Source organism: Vidua macroura, chromosome 22 (assembly GCF_024509145.1).
Source record: "Vidua macroura isolate BioBank_ID:100142 chromosome 22, ASM2450914v1, whole genome shotgun sequence".
NCBI lineage: Eukaryota > Metazoa > Chordata > Aves > Passeriformes > Viduidae > Vidua > Vidua macroura.
The window spans coordinates 5063275-5077627 of record NC_071592.1 but is presented as its reverse complement, the minus strand read 5'-3'; the positions used below and the strand labels follow the sequence as shown (position 1 = coordinate 5077627).

Below are 14353 nucleotides of genomic sequence, written 5' to 3'. Positions count from 1 at the left end.
ACATGGGTTTAGGTGCATGAGGGGAAGAGGCTCGTTGGGGCTGTCCTGCAGAGATCAGCCCCCCAGGAACAGGTGCCCCTCTCCCTTTTGGGCCAGGCAGGTGGGACACGGGAGTGCGTGTGTGAATCCCTCCCACCATCGTGCAGGTGGGGAAACTGAGTCACAGCATCGCTGCAGCTGCTCCAGGAGGGATTCACCCCCTTTCCCAGAGGGGAAGAGCTTTGGGGGGGATTGCAAGGGTGCTGTGGGGGTGTGCAGACGATGGAGCAGGGGTGTGAACGCTAAAGGGGAAATGTGAGGGAGTGAAGATGCCAGGGGAATTTAGGGAGATGAAGATGCCCAGGGGATGTGGGTGCTGGATGCCAGAGTTGGGGAGGATGCCGGAGTTGGGGGGATGCAGATCCAGAGGGAAGGGGGTGCAGATGCCAGGGGGAAGCCTGGGGGCTGCGGCTGCCAACAGTGAGGGGGATGTGGGTGCTGAGGGATGGGGGGAGCCGGGTGAGGGGGGTGCAGGTCCTGGTGGGGTTAGGGGGCTGCAGATGCCCGGCATGGGGGGGCAGTTCGGGGGTGTGGATGCCGGGGGGAAGTTGGGGACTGCAGGTGCCGACGGTGCCGGCGCTGCGGGTGCTGGGGGTCCGGGCGCTGGTGGGGTTAGGGGGTGCAGATGCCACTGGGGTGAGGGGGTGCGGGTGCCGGTGGGGTGCTCGGGGTGTCTTTGCCGGTGGGGTGAGGGGGTGCGGGTGCCGGCAGGGTGCGGGTGCCGGCGCGGGGGGGCCCCGCAGCCAATGAGTGCTGCGCGGGGGCGGCTGCGTGCGCGGCCGGCGGCGTGTTGCAGCCGGGCGGCGTGTGCGGGCCGGAGCGGCGGGCACGCAGCGCCTGTCCTCGCACCTGCAACCCCTTCCGACCCCCTTCCCCCCCCTTTTTTTTTTTTTCTTTTGGGTTTTTTTCCCCCTCCCCCACCCTTCGGTGCTTTTTTCCTTTTTTTTTTTTTTTTTTTCCTTCCCTTCCTTTTTCCTTCCCCCCCCCCGCCCCTCTTCCTGTGCTTTGCTCCGGGAAAACGCTGGATTTTAAACCTTTCCCCGCCCGGCAGTGAGTGGGGAAGGAGAAGGAAAACATGGCCCAGGCCAAAATGCACCACCCCGTCTCTTGGGTGATCTTCGCCGGGATGGCCGCGCTCCTCCTCTCCCAAGGTAGGGAACGCCGCGGGGGACGCAGCCCGGGCGGGCGGAGGATGCGCGGTCCCACAGCAGCACCCTCCACAGGGGCTGAGGGATGAGAATCCCCCCCAGAGTGGGGATGAGGATCCCTCCAGAGCGGGGACAGAGCTGGGAAAGGGTCCCCAGCCCGCTGTGAAGTTGCGGGGGATGCGGATGCGGGTGCGGCGCAGGAATTCCCGGTGCACCGGGCTGGCGGCGGGGGGGACACTTCTCCCCTGGCGTCCTGATTATTTTTGCGGGTGCAGAAGGACTCTGCCTTCCCAGCACGATTCTGGCAGGATCAATGATCCAACAGGCTGGGGGGCACGGGGTGGGGGGGCTGGGGTTCCTCTGTGCTCCCCCCACGCCTTTGCTTTTCCAGCAAGGTCGTTCCGAAAAACTCGGTGCAGCCCCGCTCCCGCCGGGCTGGGAGTTGGGAAGTCCTCGTCCAGTCTGTCCCGGATCAGCACGGCTGCCTCCCCTCAGCCGGGGCATGGTGCTTGGAGGGGAGCGGGGGGCTGTGCGAGGGGAAAAAAAAAAGAGCAAAAAGCGATGGGAAAAGGAGGGGGGAAGAGGCGGCAGGAGCCAGCCCCATCTGGCCGGGAGCGCCGAGCCTGTCAGCTCGCGTTAGGCTCCTCGCAGCCATCTGGAGGGGCTGTGCGAGCGGGGTTTCCTCCATGGGAGGAGAGGATGGAGCCGCATCCTGCCCCGGGCCGCCGCGGGAGCGCGGGATGCGCAGGGGATGCGCCGGGGGATGCGCCAGGGGGATGCTGCTGCGCCGTGCGCGGGGGGCGGCTGGGACCGGGGCTCCGGGGAGGGATGCGGGCACTTCTCGGGGAAATGGATGCACCCCGGCAGGGGATGCAGGCGCTCCTTGGAGCTCGGATGCACCCCCGGGGCGGTGCGAGTATTCCTGGGCGAGACGGATGCGCCCCGGGGGGATGCAGGCGCTCCTCGGGGGCGATGTGGGTTCTCCTGAGGATGGATGCACCCCGGGGGGGGTGAATGCACCTCCTTCTCCACAGCCGGATCCAGCTACCTCTGCGCTGCTCCCAGGTGCCCACCGAAGGCTGGGGATGTCCAAAGCAGCCCAGCCTCGTCCCCCGTGTGCCGAGGTGCGCTGCAGCAGGACTCGGGTGGGCTCAGGAAGCCCAGCGGGTGTGGGGCTGGGGGCTGCGGTGTGGGCAGGGATGGTGACTGGTGTCTCCCACCACAAACTTCTCTCTGCTGGGCAGGCCGGGCCCGCTCCTGCGGGGGGAGAGCCCCCCGTGCCGTATCGACCGGCACAGGCTGCTTAACATGCACATCACACGCCGAGGCATCGCTCCTCTTCGCCTTGCTCCCGCTCTCCCTCCTCGAGCGCTCTCCTTCTCCCAGGGCTGCTGCTTCCCGCTTGGCGTGCCGGCATTCCGGCATTCCGGCATCCCAGGGGCTTCCCCGCGGCTTCCAGCCCCGGCCCCCTTGGCTGCCCCCTCTGCAGGGAGCCCGGCTGGGCTGTGAAGGGTCGGGGCTTCCCAGGAGAGGGATGAAGCTGCACCTTTCCCTCCTCACTTCTCCTGCCCACAATTTGTGCTTCATTTATTTTATTATTTCATTATTTTATTATTTTTTAATGCTTTCTTTGGGGCTCCTGACTCGGCTTCCTTGCAGTCTTATTCCATGCCTCTGGTCATCCTTTCGTGCTTCTTCTCCCTGCTCCTATCAAAGCTTCCAGATCAAAAAGTAGTTGGTTTTTTATTTCTTTATTTATTGTTTTTATAACTCTCCTGGGCAGCAGAGCAGTGGGGAGGAATGTGCTGACTCCCTGAGCCCAAAATCCCCCAATTCCTCACCTTTCAGGAATCTGATGTGGTGCCAGAAGTCCCTGAGTCACTCCTGGAGTGAGGGAAAGCAGGGACCCACGTTACTCCATGGTCTGGGCAGGGCCCAGGGCAGAGCTGTGGGGAGCCAGGTGAAATATTGCCCAGGGCAGCCTTCACAGCTAAAAGTTGGGGCCTTTTTTGGGCTGGGAGTTGCTGCATTGTCGGAAGGAGGGAGTCCCCTTGGGAGTTTTTTCTTGCATATTTTTATTTAAGAGTCATTACAAAAACCCTCAAACACACCCTACAAATAAATTTGTATTTTAGTGCAAACTTTTAAAGAGAGTTTTGAGAAATTTGGGTTCATCCACCCCAAGGTAATATTTAGATGAGTATGCAGTACTGAAAATCAGCAGTAATGTGCTTCTGCTTCGTGAATTCTTCTGTGATTACAGTAGTTTTTGGAATTCATAAGTTTTCTCCTTTGTTTGGTGTCCAGAAGTGGAGCTGGCTTGCGTTTGAAAACATGAAAATAATTGTCATGCAGGAAAACTGTTTTGCACAAACCTGCTCCAAATATCTCCGGAGATGTGTGCTGCCCTCTGCAGCGGTTCATCCACCCTCTGGTTGTTTCCCTATTTCCAGCCAAACAAACAATAACAAAAGTGGTTTGTGAGTGTGCTTGAAAGGAAAGTGGAGTGTGAAGTGGGATAATTCAGAAGCGTTTGACCATCTGCATTTGTGCAAACATCTGTGGGTCCTCCAAGTTGTGCAGATTCACTTTTGCAGAAATGTTGTAGATTTGTTGGATTTGTGGAATTGTGGCCCTAAAATGGGAGCTGTTGAGTTCCCCTGAACCCTGAAATGTCCAGTGTGGCTGGACACCAAGGGAGCTGTTGGGTGCTGGTGCTGAAGAGAGAGGCTGGGGCATTTCTGGGATCCTGCATCCTCTTGGGAAGGAGCTGCAGGTGTCCATTGCATCCACTCACAAGAAGGATGGAGCCAGAAAATGTCCAGCTACAACTTGGGAAAGGAGATGGGAAGAGGGGAGTTTGCAGAGGGCTGGGATAGCCCTGGGCATCGGGAAGTGAGTGGCAATTTGGCAACACAGCTCTCATTGTGTTTGCTCTGTGTCTTCTGTGTGGTTTTTAAATAGCAGCCATGAAAATCCAAAATATCCTCACACAGGGCCCAGGCAGCAGCGTTTTCTCTTCCCACTTTCCCTGGCTCAAAGAAAAGGGGTGTCCTCACGTGTGCCCCATGTCCCTGACCCACAGCCCACCTGGATTTCTTAAGGAAGAGGCAAAAATCTCACCCCAGCACTGGGGAGTGGAAGAGACAAGAAAACTCTTCACTCAGCCACGCGTAAAAGGATTAACCAGGCTAAAAGGTCATAGAAGATTTAGCTGGGCCTTTAACATCAGTAAGCCAAGAATTATGGGAATTTGATTTACAAATTAGCATAAAGACCTTATTCTAATAAGCATACAAGCTGAAATAGGTATGTAAAATAATAGCATGTGTCAACATCCTACACAGAGTGTTCCTCATCTGAAAGAATTATTCGCTCGTTCGATGTGGCTGGGATGCAGATAATTCCCAAACTGAGACAGGCTGTGCTGGTGTGTGATGGAAAGGCTGGATCTGACCCAGAGACACATCCACAGGGAGGAGAGGCTGGGTGTGCTTCCCCTTAGGAAGGGCAGGATTTGGAATCTGGGTTGGGGCTATGCCAAAAAATGCTACCTCCAAAAAATTCTACCCCCAAAAAATGCTACCCCCAAAATCCTGTGAGAATTTTCTCTCAGTGGAGGGGTGAGGGGAAATCTCCTGGCAGCTTGTGCAGGAGGTAATTGCACTAATGAATGTGTATAAGAAAAATTACGTGTATCGACATCTTTTTGTGAATGCTCGGATTTATTGGTCCTCGGGAAAAATATTAGATGTGGTTAATAGTTATCATGCAGGTCAATAAAACGTGATATTCACCCCAACAGCAGAAAATAGCTTTTTAATAGGTAATAACAGTAATAATCAATACGTACATGATTAGATAACCCAGTTATATGCAGTACATAAAAGGAGGGGAATGCACTGCTCGATGGCTGGATTTGGAGCGTGGCTGAACATCTGTCATTGCTGCTGATTCTCAGCGGGGCTGAGGAGGTACCGGCACCTCTGGAAATCAGGCCACCACGTGGGATTAATTGGCACATTTTTAAGATGCATCAGAGCAAGCAGGAACCTGAGAAGACCTTTGGAAAGCAGTTGCACTGTGCAAAACGCTGGGTGGCACCCACAATGCTGGAAAGGGGCTTGGGATTTTGGCTTGGGTGGTGGAGTTGCAGGTGGGGTTTTCCAGGTGTGGATTGCTGCTGCTTCCCTGGGAGCACCCCTGTGCTGAGCTGGTTACGCAGCAGTGGATTGGCAGGATACAAGGAGGAGTAAAGTTGTTGTAGTTGCTCTACGCTGTGGTTGTGGAGAGATCTCCACCACAACAGGTGGAGATCAAAGTGGTAAAAAACCAAAATGAAATGGAAACTCCATCGTGTGTAATAAATTACCTTAGAGCACGGGAGGAGGTGCTGGAGTAGGTTTGTGTAGTAGCTACACCAGGTTTAGGAGCCCCACTGGTGGACTGGAGATGCGTGAGGTCCCGTAAGTGCTGACACAAATTTCAGGACCTGCAGTTGTTTACTGGCTGTGAAGCACACGTGAACAAGGTGCCTGTGGCCATCTACAGTGGGTCTGTCAGGAGTTAAAAATCGTCCATCTCACATGTTCATGGCAAAGGTTTGGAGCTGCAGCTTGGCCTTGGAGTTGAGCTCCTGGTTACAAATTTTGGGCCAAAATGAGCAAAGGTGTCAGATTTGGGGATTCTATGGAAGTCCAGGTTGGTGTCCAACTGCTCTCTCTTTCCCACATTTGGGAGGAGCTTCATGGGTCAAAAGGAGGTAAATATCAGTTTGATAAGCAGAGGATCAGGTGGGAGCTGGGAGCTTGGAAAAAACCTCCTCTGGTAAGACTGAACTTCTGAGCCATCCTAGGACCATCCCTCTGTACAGGACTGGTGCTCTGGAGGCTGCAGTTTTGGGATATCCTTGTGTTTCACAAAAGCTACTTCTCCTTTCTCCACATAGGAATTTTGACCAGCACAATAACCCTGGCTCGTGGTTTTTCCATCTTCCTTTGACTTACGCTTGAGACGAGTGCATTTGATATTAGATGTGTCTACTTTGTGTATTTTTCTTGCAGTTTTCACTTAAAAATCCCTATATTGTGATTTCCTTCCCCATTTTATTTTTTCCCCATGGGGAAGAAATTGATCAGTTGACAGGTCTAGGTCGGGTTAGTGAGCAGGGTTTGCTGTTTTCTGTGATAAACCAGGAGTGGATGGGGACAGCTCTTCCCAGGAAGCTCCAGCCAGACAGTGGAGGTGAACTTCAGATTTCCTCAGCCTGGGAAACACCACATAAGGAGCAAATATTTGGCCATGGGGATCAGAAAAAGACCTTCATTTGTGTTTGTCTTTGCTTCCCAAACTTCAGTAGGGGTAAGAAAGGGCAAAACTTTCCTTGCTTGTTCTCCAGTTGAAGGGACAAAAGCTTTAAAGAGAGGAAATGGGATTTTTAAGCATTACTGGTCATTCTCCTTTGATGGGCAGTGACAAATCTCCCATTAGACTCAGCAGGACCCAAACCTGATCCATCTCTGATGTTCATGGCAAACACTTGGAGCTGTGACTTGGACTTAGAGTTGAGCTCTTGGTTTTAAACAGGAGCCAAAATGAGCAAGGTGCCAGATTTGGGGATTTTATAGTGGAAGTCCAAGCCATGCTTCTGTCTCCCGTTGCCAGCCAGCACCCACACTTTGGCCTGTGGGCTTTCCATGCCTTTAGAAGCTTTTATAGGAAAAAAAAGCCAGACTGGGAGATCTGGGCATGCTCACCCAGAGAGGAGAAGGCTCCAGGGAGAGCTCAGAGCCCCTTGCAGGGCCTGAAGGGGCTCCAGGAGAGCTGGAGAGGGACTGGGGACAAGGGATGGAGGGACAGGACACAGGGAATGGCTCCCACTGCCAGAGGGCAGGGATGGATGGGATACTGGGAAGGAATTGTTCCCTGGGAGGGTGGGCAGCCCTGGCACAGGGTGCCCAGAGCAGCTGTGGCTGCCCCTGGATCCCTGGCAGTGTCCCAGGCCAGGTTGGATGGGCTTGGAGCCACCTGGGATAGTGGAAGGTGTCTCTGTCCATGACAGGGGGTTGGAATAAGAGGATCTTTAAGGTCCCTTCCCAACCCAACCCATTCTGTGATTCTACAAATAAACAGGATCACAAAGAGTGACCCCTTTGTCATGGCACCCCAACCCCTCCAGCCCTTCCATGAGTGCATCCTGCAGGAATTGCGTCCCTGCTGCTCCCAGCACATTTGGAGCATGGCTGGCAGCCCGGAGGAGCAGCCACCTCCCTCCCTCCCTCCTCCTTCCCAAGCAGGCACCTTGCTCGTGGTTAATAATAAATCAGAGGTGCTGCCTTGCCGGGCTCTGTTCTCTGCTGCCAGGAGGCAGAGCATGGATTTTTGATGTGCTTAACAGTTAATATGTCTAATGCTGAAAGCTGTTGTAAATTAATTGACCTCTTGGTCCCCTTGTCCTGTTGACTGCTCCCACTAAAGACACTGTTTGGTTCTTGGCATTCTTGCCCCCCTCTGACTTTCCCTTCCTCCACCTCCCAGTAATGCTTCGCTTACTAATCAGGGCAGTGAAAAAAAGGAGCCTCGACTCTGAACTGCTTCAGAGGAGCTGCATGGGCAGGTCAGGATTCTGGGCATCCACTGTGCCTGGATTCCTGGTGGTCAGAGTATTCCCTTTAAAGCTCTGCTGGCAGCTGGCGTGGAACCCTCTGCCTTCCCACAGGGATAATGGGGATGGAGGTGCTGCCAGACTGAGAAGTCCCAGCGCAGCAGCAAGGACCCTCTGGAGGTGGATGGAGACGTCACCTCCATGCACTGGGTGAGCTGTGGCTCACACCAAGCGGTGGCTCTGGCTTGGAGGAAGGATGAGGGCGGGTTCTTGTCAGGGATTTTTTTTGGAAATTACAGAAAAAGATCCCAGTGGAGTTTGGGTTGGAAAGGAGCTTAAATCTCATCTCATTCCACCCCCTGCCATGGGCAGGAACACCTTCCACCAGACCAGGTTGCGCCAGCCCCCATCCAACCCAGCCTTGAGGGACTCGTGTATTTTCCTCGCACGCTGCTGATCCTGGAAACCCTGATTTAGCTTGGAAAGGAGCTTGGAAAACCACAAATGCTCAGTCCATAGGGCCAATCATGTCCTCCAGTGACTCACGGTGGGAGAGAGCAGCTGCTAAGGAGTGGGAAATGCCACAGGAAATTGTGTAATATTAGAAACTAAGCAGAATGTTTCAGTTTTTTCTAATTCCAAAATGAAATAAAAAAAAAAGAACCATCATAAATTCCCAGTGAAAGTAAATTCTGGGAAAAGTAAGGATTGATTTTTGAAGCATTTTCTTTGGAGCTCGCTGAAGCTTTATGTACAAAGTTGTGAAGTGATTTAAAAAAAAAAAAAAAAAAAAAGAGTTCCAAAGGCCGTGTTCCAGCAGTATCAAAGAGCCTGGAGTCTCCAGCCTTGTTCCATTTTGTATTGTTATTTCTTCAAAACAGATCCTTTGCTAATGTTTCCATTTTACTAGAAACGGAATTCTTGATTTAAAGAAGTGGTTTGAAAGCTAAACCTGACCCGCCTCACTGGAAGCGTGACAAGCCCTCAGAGCAAAGCAAGGTTCATTAATGCCATAATATTCTCTTTCTCTTTTTTGGTGTTTGGGGCTTTTTTCCCCTCTTGGAGGAGTTATCTGGTGAATAGTACTTCGTTCCTGGCTTGGTTTGGGTGTTTTTAGCTTTTATTCTCTTTCTACAGGACAGATGGTATTTAGAGATCAGAGGGTGCCTCCGTTAGACTTTTAGTTTTCCAAAGTCAATTCCCAAAGCCAGCACTGGGGTTTTTGATAGTGGGCCAAGGCACAGGAGAGTGGCAGGGCTGGCTGGCACGGGGTGAATTTGGATTTAGGATGAGTGACATCTCTCTTAATGAAGCTCTTTTTGGAACAAAGCTGGCGAGGAGCAGGATCCGTGATCCATTAGAGGCCGGGGTAGTGGCAGAGCCAAAACTGCCTTGTCATTGAAGACAACATGAAAAAAAAACCTGTATTATTTATTGTTTACTTTTTGTGCTGCCTTTCTGCACGTCAGTGCTTCCCATTGTATGTTTTGGGCTTCAAAACCTGACACCACATTAGAAATCATCTCCAAAGCCCCCAAATAATGCATAAACTATGATTATTCCTTCTGATCCACTTGTGTTTATGTAAATGGCTGGAAAAGCGTTTTTCAGCTTATTTCGGAAGCTTAAGGGATTCATACCAAGCCTATTATTGAAAAATCAGAAAGTGAAAAGCAACTTCTGAGGCACAGAATTAGCAGCTCAATGGCAGCGTTGGTGCTGCGGGGTCTGGCTGGACCGCAGATGGGAATTCCCTTGGGATTCAAAAATCCAACAGGTTGGCGGGCTTTGAGGGGAGAGAGGGCTCAGAGGAGGTTTGGGGTCAACCCAAAGGGGTGAGGGGCTGGAGGAGGAGCTGGGGCACAAACCATTGGTGCTGCTGGGGCTGGTGGACTGGATTTTGGGGGATGAAGCCCCCAGGCACTTGGGGGATAGTCCTGGCTCTGTGTCCTTGCATCCATGGGTGGGAAGGGGCTGGCAGTGCCATGCCAACCTTTTCACTCTGTCCCAGGAGAGGTGGGACCAGATGCAGATTCTCTTTGGGCTCCATCCCATTCCAACCAGCCCTGCAGCATCTCATCCCTCCTCTCCTGCTGCTTTTTTTCCCTGGTTTGGTCCCTTTCCCCCTTCCTTATGTTAATTTCCCACCTGAGCACCAAGTACTTTATAAATAGCAAATCTGAAATGAATTTCCTAGCAGCAATCATTATCTCCCTCGACAGCCATTAAACATTCACACAAGCAGAGCAAAATGACAAAGGGGATTGATTTTTACAGTATGTTGGGGGGAGGTAGGAGAAAGGAAATATGTTGACAAGGCTTTTTTTTTTTTTTTTTCCTTATTTCCCCCCTCTCTCCATTCTCCCCTCCCTTCCACATCCTCTATCTTGTGGAAATCAAAATCACCCTTTTGGAGATCAGGTTGGGAGGGGATGGGAGACAGCGAAGTTGGAAATAAATAACAATAAATTTTAAAAAAAAGGAGAAAAAATAAAAGCAGCAAGTCCTATCCCTTTCTTCTCCAAGCAGCAAGCTCTATTCCCTTCCTCTCCAGCCCCTGGAAGCCTCGCTCCGATCCGTTGGCAATGTACAACTGGTAAACATGGAGTTGGTTGCGTGGCCTGGCTGTGGAGATGAATATGTCAGAGTTAATGCCTGCGAAGATGGAGGGGTGGGCTGCAGGGAATGGGGGGGGCCCAATCTGGGAGCCTGCTCAGCAGAATAAATGTGTTGATGCAATCGTTGGGAGCGGGCGAGCCGCGGCCGAATGAGGCACTGTAGCTGAAAATTTAACTTTGATTTCAATTTTCATATTTGTCAGCAATAATTAGATTCAAGAAATGTTTTTGCCACTGTTCTAAAATACTAATAAGTAGGAGCCTTTGTAGTATGGCTAATGGAGTCTTTTTTTTCCTAGTGGGCTAGAAAAATTCCATTAAAGGGAAAAGTCATACTATATTACTGTGCTTCAACATGCAGCGACTTTGCTGCCACAGGAATATCTGTGCTGGGAAACAGCGCCCTTGCTTCCAAGTGCAGGGATGATGCTGGGGAATGGGACTGGCTTCCTGTGGTTGGGATTGGCTGGGCAGGGACTAGGGAGGGCCAGAGGAGATCCTCCACATCAAATTGGGCGGGGGATGATGCTCTGAGGGGCTTTGGGAAGCTTTTGAACTGCTCATGGGATGATACTCCAGTGGCTCTCATCCAGCAGGCTTTGGCAAATTGTTTTGGTGTTGCCATTTCCCTTTGGGTTTAGAGCCTTGGATCAATGAGGAATTTGCCCTTGTTGGCTCTGCCAAAGGCAGAAAGCCCCTTCTACCCCTCCCCACCCTGAAGGGTGGATTTCCTTGGCAGCACGTGCCAGGTTTTATCCTGGAGAGACGCTGGCAAGGAAAGTGATATTAAATTTGCTGGTGATATGCAGAGCAAATGGGGAAGCTCTAAGTTGTGCCATTCTCAAGTTACTTCAGCCTATTAAGCAAACAAAAGCACTTGTGGAGTGAGAAATGGAAATGGCCAATGTGGCCCGATTAATCCTGGAAGTACAATTCCATTAATAAGCCAGCTTTTAATAGGTGGCTCTTTCCAGGAGCTGCTGGGACGAAGAATTGATGTATTCACTGTAATTGTATTGCAACTAATAGGATCAGAAGAAAATTGTATGGAGAACTTATTCCTTTGCCACCATATTCCAATCAGCTGAAATAATACAGGAGGGCCCTGCATGGTAATGAGAGTTAAATCTAAACAGGAAGAATATTTTAAATTTTAGTGTGGTGGGGGGGTTGGCTTGTGCTTTTGCTTCCCCAGAGAATGGGTAGAAATAAAACAGCAGTTCAGAGAGGTGCTGGAGGAAATGGAGATCCCAATCCCAGTGGAAATGCTCCATGGTTGGATGCTGGGGCTGCTGTCTCAGCTGGGTGCTGGGATGTGGCTGCTGGTGCAGAGCTGTGCCAGGTCAGCCTCTCTCCTGAATGCTAAGGGGGTGTCTGGATGCCCAGGGATGGGACTGCCTCTTTGGCATCTCACCCAGAGCCTTTTGTTCCTGACATTGGCAGCGAGAGGAGCTTTCCCCCTCTGCAGTGGCTGTGGTTCACTGGCAGAGCTCATTAACGAGCCTGAGGTCCTTGCTCCATTCATCCCCTGTTTATTCCCACCTCCATCTGCAGGCTCTGATGGTTAGCTGATCCTTTCTTCCCAAGGAACTCCTGCAAAAACCCACCTTCTGCTTTAGGGAGCAAACATACTGCCGTGGCTGAGGCTCTGGGTCCCTGTGGGATGCAGACAGGGATTTGGGCTTTAATCCATGAGTGTCTCTCCAAGGGACCTTGGAAGAGAAGAACTGTGCAAATCCCAGGCAGGCTGGGCGGCTCAGCACATCCAAGGTGGTGCACAGCAGTGGCCCAGGATGCAGATCTCCATAATTTCAATGCAACTGTGGAATGATGCACATTGAAACAAAGGAAATACCAACGTGGGAGCTGCCTGACCCAAAATCTGTGTGACCCGTGATTACTGGAGCTGTGGCTTTGCCATGAGAAGTTTGCAATCACTTTTTGTCTGTTCATCACTGGTTCAGGGCTGTTTGTTTTTCACTCCTCCTCCCTATTTGTATGCATGCTCTGACCCTGCTTTGGTAACAGGCTAGAGAGTAAATAGAAAGGGGAGGGGGAAAAAAAAAGGCAAGGAAAAAAAAAGCCAAGGCACAGTTCAGCTCAAATCCCCAAGGAAACAGATGTGATTGCCTTCCAGAAATGGCTCCAATAAGGCCAGAAAGGAATATTGCTTTTATAGCTTTTGGGATATAAAACATTTAGAAAATGTGATTGACTGGCTGTGCCTAATTTATCATTTATCCATTTCTCTATCCACCCAAACACAGCAGTATCCTCAGACGGACTCATTTCCACCTTTTTTGGCTGTCTGCCTCTTTCCTGTGTGTGACACACGTGTAAACCCGTGTTCCCTTGCAGGCTGAGCTGTGTGTGCACACACAGGCACGTGTTCCCCCATGCTCCTGGCTCCTTGTCCCTGTGCCTGTGTCATGGATTTATCATCGTTCTGCTAAGCACTCAAACTCCTGTGGCTATTTATAATTAATGCTCAGAAACCTGCCAATCCATTTAATGACACCAGGAGGTCATGGCCTCCCTTATAGCTTCCCATTAATCATCATTAGAACAGTTCTGGGTTTTTTACGTTCTTTTAAAATGTTAATTCACCTTTATAATGCTCCTTTCAGCTCTGACTGTAAAGGGATACTCTGTAGTCACTCCAGACTGTCTTGCAAGTGTGTGCAGGTGAAAGGCGCAGTGGGACAATTGCACTTGATAAAGTCTCTTGGATGTCTCCCGCTGGAATGAATTCCACTCACAAACTCTGCCAGATGGGATTTCTCCACCGCCCTCTGCCGCCGGCTCCTCGCAGCGATGCTGGCACAGCTCCCTCCCTGCTGGCTCCATCCCACCGAGCCCCTCACCACTTTCCCTCCGGAACCACAGAGAATCCTGAAGTGGCTTGGGTTGCAAGGGACCTTAAAAATCCTCCAGTCCCATGTGGCACGTGGTTCCCCACTGGAATAAGCTTATCCATGATGGCACAGAGCTCGCTAAGGTCACGTCTGCTCTGCCAGCTTGTGCTCGGGCACACCTTTGCTGGGCAGGTTTTTTAGATCCAAGGTGGGCTCATGCACAGTTTGGCTTTACGGGTTGTGGTGTCTTGGTTTGGGTGGAGCATCCAACTCATCCCTTGTGAAGGTTAACAAAACCCCAGTTCCCAGAGAGCAGGGAACTCTGCTCCCATTGGTGAGTCCATCTCTTTCCTACCAGAGCCCTGGGAGCTTCCAGCCCTTCTTGTGTGTGCCAAGTCCTGTCGTGGTCACAGCAGAGGGCATCAGCAGAGATGTCAAGAGGCAGCTTGGAGGAAGGAAAGCTCTGGGTGCAATCTGGTACCTTTGGCAAGCAGCAGTTCCTCTTCAGTAGCCCCCTCCTGGCTTGTGGTTGGAAGCAGTCATCCCTCTCCAAAGTCAATCTGTGCTTGCCACCAATGGGAATGGCTCCAAAGTGGTGCAATCCTGATCCAGACTGGGGTGTTGATCCTTTTGGGAACAGTTCCATGGTGTGGTGGTGCAAAGTGAGGCCCCATTTGAGCTGTGGGGACTTCTCATAGCTCTGGGTGCCAAAGCTGCAGAGCCTCCCATGATTTCTGCTCTGTGTTCATCCAAGAGGGGAGAAGGCAGCATGGACACCCAGTTCCTTTGGTGGGAAGCATGCACAGCCCTGTGTGTGCTCGAGGAGGGCAAAGATTCATGGTGGCCTCTCTTTCTGGGTGAAACAGGATCACCCCTGCTCCTTTGGAGACTTCTGGTCTGGGTGAGAGCCGAGCCCAGGCCCATTTCTCTGAGTAAATACGCCAGCAGCATTTGGCTTAATGAACTGTGGCTTTTAATAAATGGCTCTTATCTTGCTGAAGTGCTGCTAAATTGTCAGGATTTAAAATTAGCCTAATAGATTTGTGGGCGATGTTTTATTCACTGGTTAGTTGGAAAGAGACGGAGAGC

General features: G+C 51.6%; 1 protein-coding gene across 1 annotated transcript in view; it reads left to right on the top strand.

Annotated features, from left to right (window-relative positions):
• Nucleotides 1-871: 871 nt before the first annotated feature.
• Nucleotides 872-14353, top strand: part of LOC128817906 (protein CEPU-1) — a 354424-nt gene continuing 340942 nt past the window's right edge. Inside the window, exon 1 of the mRNA XM_053996814.1 lies at nt 872-1190. Coding sequence (XP_053852789.1) covers nt 1115-1190 — 76 coding nt within the window. The 5' untranslated portion in view covers nt 872-1114. The remainder of the gene's footprint in view (nt 1191-14353) is intronic.